The sequence below is a fragment of the Danio aesculapii genome, chromosome 16 (genome assembly GCF_903798145.1).
Source record: "Danio aesculapii chromosome 16, fDanAes4.1, whole genome shotgun sequence".
NCBI classification, from domain to species: domain Eukaryota; kingdom Metazoa; phylum Chordata; class Actinopteri; order Cypriniformes; family Danionidae; genus Danio; species Danio aesculapii.
Genome location: NC_079450.1, coordinates 47,771,595 through 47,779,041, shown reverse-complemented (window position 1 = coordinate 47,779,041; position 7,447 = coordinate 47,771,595). Strand labels below are relative to the sequence as shown.

The following is a 7,447-nucleotide window of genomic DNA, read 5'->3' as shown; positions in this document are numbered from 1 at the left end:
TTAAACCTGCATCTGTGCAAGAAGAGATTAAACATCTTCAAATGCCATGTCTCCTCCCGCAAGACAAATTTGAAAATTTGGAAGCAAAGTAGCACCAAACAGGGAACCTTGAACATAGACGTTTCATTCTCTGATGAAAAAAATCGAACCTGGATAGTCCTGATGGCTTCCAACACTACTGGCATAACAAGGAGATCCTACTGGAGACGCTTTCTTCTACACAGCACAGTGAAGGAGGCATTCTGGCATACCCTCAATGTGAAAATCAGCAAAGTTGTGGGGCATCAAACAGGGGCTGGCCACGTGGGCATGTTGCATCTCATTTGTCTGTGGACCCTCGTCTGTGCTGTAATTACTGGATCCTTCAACAGGATGACATTTCAGTTCACAATGCCTGCCTGATGAAGGACTTCTTCCAGAAGAACAATATTGCACTTTTGGACCATCCCATCCTGTGTGTTCCCCTGATCTAAATCCCATTAAAAACATTTGGAGATGGATGGCAAAAAAGTTTTTAAAAAATGCCTGTCAGTTCTGCTCTTCATGAAGCAATCTTCACCAGAAGAAACAATGTTCCCACCAGACTCCTGGAAACAGCCGCAACATGCCAAATCAAATGTTTGAAGTGATCAACAAGGACAATTGAGCTACTCACTATGGAGTCCTTTTTTGAAACTTTTAGCTCTGTTGTGGGTTTTTGGCCTATGGTCTTAACGTTGTGATCAGCTGATGGACAGCGATTTGAGTTTAAATGAAGTATTTTATACATTGACTGGTCTCTCTTTTTGTCACTTGCCTCTTGTTTTGACATTTTGTAGTAGTACTTACAAACTGGGGTCTGTTCTTCACACGTGGATTACTCAATTAGCTGGATTTGGTTATTGATGATTTGACACAATCCAGGATCGTTTAGTTCTTCAAAACTCATCCGAGAGTTGTTGTCATAGCAACAGTTCTGATAGCTCAATCCTGTTCAGGAGTAGGTTTATTTCATATAAACAGGATTAGATCAGCTCATTTCAAGCAAAGGTAATACTAAAAGTAAATACCAAATGCTGATATTTTCTTATAGTAGAAACCTATAGATTACAAACTTGGTAAAATAGTAAAAAAAAATATATACACACACATATACATATACACATATACATTTTTAATAATTAATATTATTTAATATTAAATAATATTTATGTTTATATACATAAGCTTAAAAGTATATATAAATAAAACTTATGCAATCTGCATAAAATTTCAAAAACAGGGTGGTTCTCCCCAAAGGGATCAATGAGAACATTTATTACATAGATTCTTTAGATACAAATGCGTACTATTTTAAGATACTGATCCAGCTTTAGTACATTTTTTGTATGATAATAGACATGCACAATATTCAACAGTTTGTTTGTCTTTATTTTTTTTTTAAATTATGCAGTCATGCAGACGTTTTGAGAGCTAATATACCGGTGATTTGATCCTTCGCAAAAGTTGCAGACATTTACCAATATCAAAATGCTTTTTTGATGCAAAATTAATTTAAATTCCTTGCGCAAATTAAGAAATTAAAATAGGCATAGGCTTCTAAAACGTAAAACTAAATAAATTGCTAAATACTTTTGACACATGAAAGTGTAAAGCCTGCAGCCCAACATATGTGGAAAGTTATTGCGTATCATATTTAACAAACAGTTTACTACGTATTTTATATAATTTTGCTCACATGGATAATTGAATATTAATCAGATGATGTCATTACACTGATGCGCTGTCAGCCAGTCATTGCATTGCTGATCATGGTTTTGAGTATCGATAGACCAGTCCTGCACAACACACGCAGCGATCTCAGATCAGTTCATCCAGATATTTTAATCTGATTCGTGAACTTGTTTGAAGAACCAAATTAGCCAGAGATCAGTTACCAAGATTAAAAGATCCAGGATCTGCCAAATCATCTTAATTTAAGCGAGGTATGAAAAACGGACCTCTGATTACAATCCACCAGCACACAATATAAATATTTGTAATTTTTTTTTTGGTCTCAAGATTTTGATCAGCCGAGTGTATGAAAAAATGTAAGCTAAACTTAGTGGTTTAAAAAAAGGAAAATATAATACAGACCTTTTTTTTTATCTCTCTTTGGATACATATATCTTCACTCGATGACCAGAAGGGCAGAGTATTATGGAGAACATAATTTATACATAATTCAGTATTCTTTTTCACTTGTTCCACGCACAACTGACTCAACTTCAAGTGATTTAAACCTTTAAATATTTCTTTCTTTTGTACTTATTGACCTGTAATCATTGATTCAAATGTATTGTATTTGTTTTTTCTAGTACATCAATGGTTACAGGTTTCCAACTTTCTTCTTTTTGGGTGCTTAACAGAGAAAAGAAACTCAAAGGTTTAAATTAATTGAGGTTAAGTAAACAGTGAGTAAATGTGGGTAAACTATTCCTTTAAGAGACTATTCCTTTTTGCAACTGGATATTTATAAAAACATGCACAAAATTATGAAAATCAAATAAGCAGAGAATCAAGTAAAAGACAATTCTTTACTGAGTGGAATAAATTCAAAGAGCTACTACACCACACTGTGATATAAATATTGCCTTTGCCCAAATGTGCAAATGGTTGAGGAGGATCCTTGCACAAGATCCAGAGTCTATAATCAAACCTTTTTAAAGTAATCTCTAATACTACTGAAAAGCTACAGTGCTGTTACAAATACTTCCGCACTCCAATCCACAACACTGAATTACATTTCACACACACTCATATCAAGAAGACAAATGTATTTTAGGTGTTGTGCTAGCAAAATGGAAAATAACTCGCGTAACTTTACAGGAACACTGCACGTAAAAAAAGGCTAAATATTACAACTCCCCTGAAGTTAAGACAGTTGAGTGTAACCATTTTTTAATCCATTCAACCAATATAGCGGAAAAAAAAACATTTAGCCTAGCTTAGCATAGATCATTGAATTGGATTAGACCATTAGCATCTTGCTTAAAAATGTATAAAAAATAATTGTCATATTTAAAACTTGACTATGTAGTTTCTGGTAGAAAAAGAAAAGTAGCTATTTTCTAGGTCGATATGGCTGGTGGCTATTTTCAGTTGCTGCGTAATATTGCACCTACTGCAGTCATGGTGTGGCAGCAAAGTTCCTTGATTATTACACCTGAACAAGTTCGTAGTCATATCGGCTTAAGGAATAGCAACTGTCAGTCTTAGTGCACAACGTAATTACAGAAGAGTCAAGCTTTATAATAGAAAAATGATCAAATTTTTGACAAGACGCTAACGGGTTGAACTAATTCAACTATTTGTGCTAATCTAAAAGTGCCTGGAGATCGGCTGAATGGATTCAAAAATAGTAAAACTCAACTGTTTAACCATACCATATCAGCCAATTAAAAAAAAAAAGTGGAGAGTTCCTTTAACAAAATCTTTTTGTTACAGATCAACAGGTTTAATAACGGTCAAAGTGACAGTTCCATTTTGCTTGCCAACTGCATTCGGTCTTATAATATCTAGTCCAAAGAGAAAATATTCCAGAGTGATTCTCGAAGTCTTACACAGACATATGAACTTGTTAAAAATAGGTCAGTAGTTTAAGGTGCACATCACTTCAGTCTTTAACACTCCAAGCCCACTTCAAGCTATAACCTGAACTTTAACACATCAGATCAATAAAGCAGTGTATTAACACAACATATACAATATTTAGCAAGGTTCAAAAGCCTGAGTATGACATCAAACCTGTCAGATGGTTAGAAACAATAAGTGAAATTCCAACTGTATGTAGAAAACAAACTATGTTCAGAAATTGAGAAAAGGACTTTTTCATTTTTAAAATAATGTTTGTCTTTACAAAACCTACATTTTTATTGTGAAGCTTAAGGCATTTTTATAGCATTTATAACTTTAACTTGTGAACTCAAATGATTTTGAAGACTTCCCACTTTGGTCACCGTTTTAGAGCAATTTAAGAAGAACACAAAACAAAACAATACAATTTTTCCAATTTAGTCAGACCTATGAAAAAAAAGTCGATAAGTGAAACCATTATTATGTCAAATACTCATATTCTTGTATTGGTTGTGATATTAGTTTGGTGAGGGCACTTACAAGTATTTGTTGTTGTAAATGGTGGAGAAGTATCTGGGCAGGTCACTGGGTCTCTAGTTTAAGTGAAAAGATGTGAATCGGAACAAGTTTTGCGATATATTTTCATTATACCACACCTGTAGTCATCTTCTGACAAATCTGTGTTTCATAAAGTACAAAAATAAAATAAACAATTCAATCAATTATGAAAACAACTCACTCTATTCTCCAAAACGACTGGATGATCTGGTAAAAACTCAGGTTTCTTCTTAGACATTGGACTGTTTGCCATCTTAATTAGGAAATCCCGAGTGTAGCAAATTCTTTCAACTACAAAAAAAAAATAAATAAATAAATAATAATAATTAAAAAATAAATAAATATATATATATATATATATATATATATATATATATATATATATATATACATACATATACATATATATATATATATATATATATATATATATATATATATATATATATATATATATATATATATATATATATATATACATACACACACACAGCAATGCATTAATCAACAAACAGATGAAAGCGGGTTATGTTCAGAGCGCAAGTTGCTATTGGCTGCTTACAAATGTTAGCGATGTTTTTGGAACTGAGAGCTGAGGTTATATGCTTACATGTGCTTAAACTTGCCCAGGTATATATAAACAGATATAACTGTGATTGGCTCCACGACTATCACTATTATGCTCCTTGTATATGCTCCTACACTTAGAAGTTCACAATACACTACCACTGCAGTAAATGATCCAACAAGTAAAACTTTCACAAAAAGCTGACATTTTGTAGTCTAAACCCAGCAATACGAAATGTATTCTGAGACGGTCACTTACCTTTCTTCTTTTGTTGGGTCTCGCTGCTGTTAAGGTGCAGGATTTCATAGAAATTCTCTACTGTAATAATGTTATCCTGTTAACAGTAAAACAGTTACCAGACAAAAATAAACCATCCAGCATCAACAATTAAAATCCAAAGCATGAAAATATTATCTGAGAACAATAAAATTAGTCTTACGGGCTTTTCTATTGGTCTAATCTCAGCATAGCTTTGAGAAACTATTATTGAAATGTCCAAAGAGAGATACAAACACAAAAAGCACAAAAGTTAACAAAACTGACATTAAATGAAATTGCATTTTCAGTGATCAAACCTTGTGTGAATGTTCACATTGTGTACCTTGATTCAAGCGAAAACGGCGCAGTGGTCTCGCTGGTTCCAGGTGTCTGACTATCCTTTTTGACACATCCATTTTTCTAATTTAGGGAAAGCATTGCAGCACATTAATGTGTGAGCCAACATTCATGAAGTAACAAACACATGTCTTCATTTCCAGTATAATTTGTATTAAACTGATTTCAATGTCAAGACAAGAGCCAACATTAAATCAGCAACACACTTTAATTTTCTGAATAAATTATTTTCTATCTAAAAATCCACAAAATTACAAATAAAATATAGTCTTCATACATTTTCAGATGATCCTCAATATTTAATGCTCAGTAAAAATTGCATTATCTGTTATTTGTGGGTCTTCATATCAATTTCCTACGTTTGTAAGGTCAGGTATACATGTTATATATGGTAAGGTATACATGTATACATATGTATATATGTACTTACATTTTCGGATGACCATAAAGGTTTAACTAAATACTGATTATTTATAGCACAGCAACAGACTGTCTCGGTTATTAGTTAGATAAGATGGTAGCTATACAATATCATCCTGTCATACCAATAAAAGATAAACTTTCCACTGCAATTTAACTGAGGCAGATGCTGGCCAGTCTTTGACAGGTGATGCTTTCAAATCTGTAGTCTAACTTACCAAAAGATTTTATTTATATATATATATATATATATATATATATATATATATATATATATATATATATATATATATATATATATACACACACACAAATATAATAATAACGTTAATAAAAAAAGAAGAAAAAAATACTGGAAAATAATAAACGATGAGGCAAATCTGAGTCAATTTTCATATTTAACACGACGCATGAGTCGGGTTAAATTATCTAAAAGTCCAGCTGTGTCAAACTAAACAAAGAACCACACAATCCGATGTTAAAAATGTCAAATATAGCTGATGTGAACTCTAACTCAACCGGTATCATCATCATCATCGGTGCTAGCTGCTAGCCACGATGACTGCGAACTTTTCCTTTCAGAGTGTAGTTTTGTTTACAACATAAAGTCTTCACGACAGACAAAAAGTAACTCAGAAGAATGTAACAACAATAAAAAAACTGTCCAAAATCAACGACTAAATGTAATGCAGACTACTTACATGTGCTCAAAGCTTCCAGCTTCATTCACCGCGTTCTCTGCCTCTGTCATTTTTAAACAAAATCATTCCGCTCGAGCTCGTGACTCTTCATCTGTATGTCCGTTATCACTTTGCTTGACCTCTCCCATTATCTCTTACACATATCTAAAATATTTTTCTGCTCATTGGAACTCGTTATTCACTTTAATATAGTGTATGAATAACTTCTTAAATTGCAGATCACCGATAAAAGAATTAGGCTAGGCCTGTTTTATATCATTTAACGTTAAGCAGTATTTTATTTAAAAAATTAATATTAAACTGTGGCTGTTTACAAGCGTTAATATTGCATATATATATATATATATATATATATATATATATATATATATATATATATATATATATATATATATAGTAAAAGTATTTTGTAGAATTTTTTAAATACAAAAGTACTGTATTTTATTTTGATACGTTGTGGCTGAATGTTGTAGTTTATTTGATAGAAAAAATGTACTATTTGGTATTTAATTTTTTAAAATCCATTTCAATGTATTTTTGGCAGTTCATTCCGCTGTGTCGACCCCGGATTAATAAAGGGACTAAGCCGAAAAGAAAATGAATGAATGAATGTATTTTTGCCCAACCCTGTGTATATACACTCACCGGCCACTTTATTAGGTACACCACTTTATTAGGTACAGTGAACTTAATGTCATATGTTCAAGAAATCAGTCTGAGATGATTCGCACTTTATGACATGACGCTTTATTCTGCTGGAAGTAGCCATCAGAAGATGGATGCACGGTCATAAAGGGATGGACATGGTCAGCAACAATGCTCAATTGGTACTAATGGGCTCAGAACTCCCAAGTGTTCCAAGAAAAAAATCTCCCACACTAACCCTAACCACCAGCAGCAGCCTGAACCATTGATACAAGACAGGATGGATGCTTTCATTTTTTTGATGCCAAATTCTGATACCATCCGAATGTCGCAACATAAAATGCGA

The 7,447-nt window shown here is 32.8% G+C and overlaps 1 protein-coding gene across 1 annotated transcript; it reads right to left on the bottom strand.

Moving 5' to 3' along the window:
• Positions 1–2,541: 2,541 nt before the first annotated feature.
• gra (granulito) lies at positions 2,542–6,512 on the bottom strand. Its single transcript, XM_056475974.1, has 7 exons — positions 6,457–6,512; positions 5,322–5,398; positions 5,160–5,200; positions 4,979–5,054; positions 4,334–4,443; positions 4,135–4,187; positions 2,542–4,041 (listed from the first exon to the last, which is right to left on the bottom strand). The coding sequence occupies exons 1-7, from the start codon at positions 6,504–6,506 to the stop codon at positions 4,032–4,034; spliced, it is 417 nt and encodes a 138-aa protein (XP_056331949.1). The 5' UTR covers positions 6,507–6,512; the 3' UTR covers positions 2,542–4,031.
• Between the last annotated feature and the right edge of the window lie 935 nt (positions 6,513–7,447).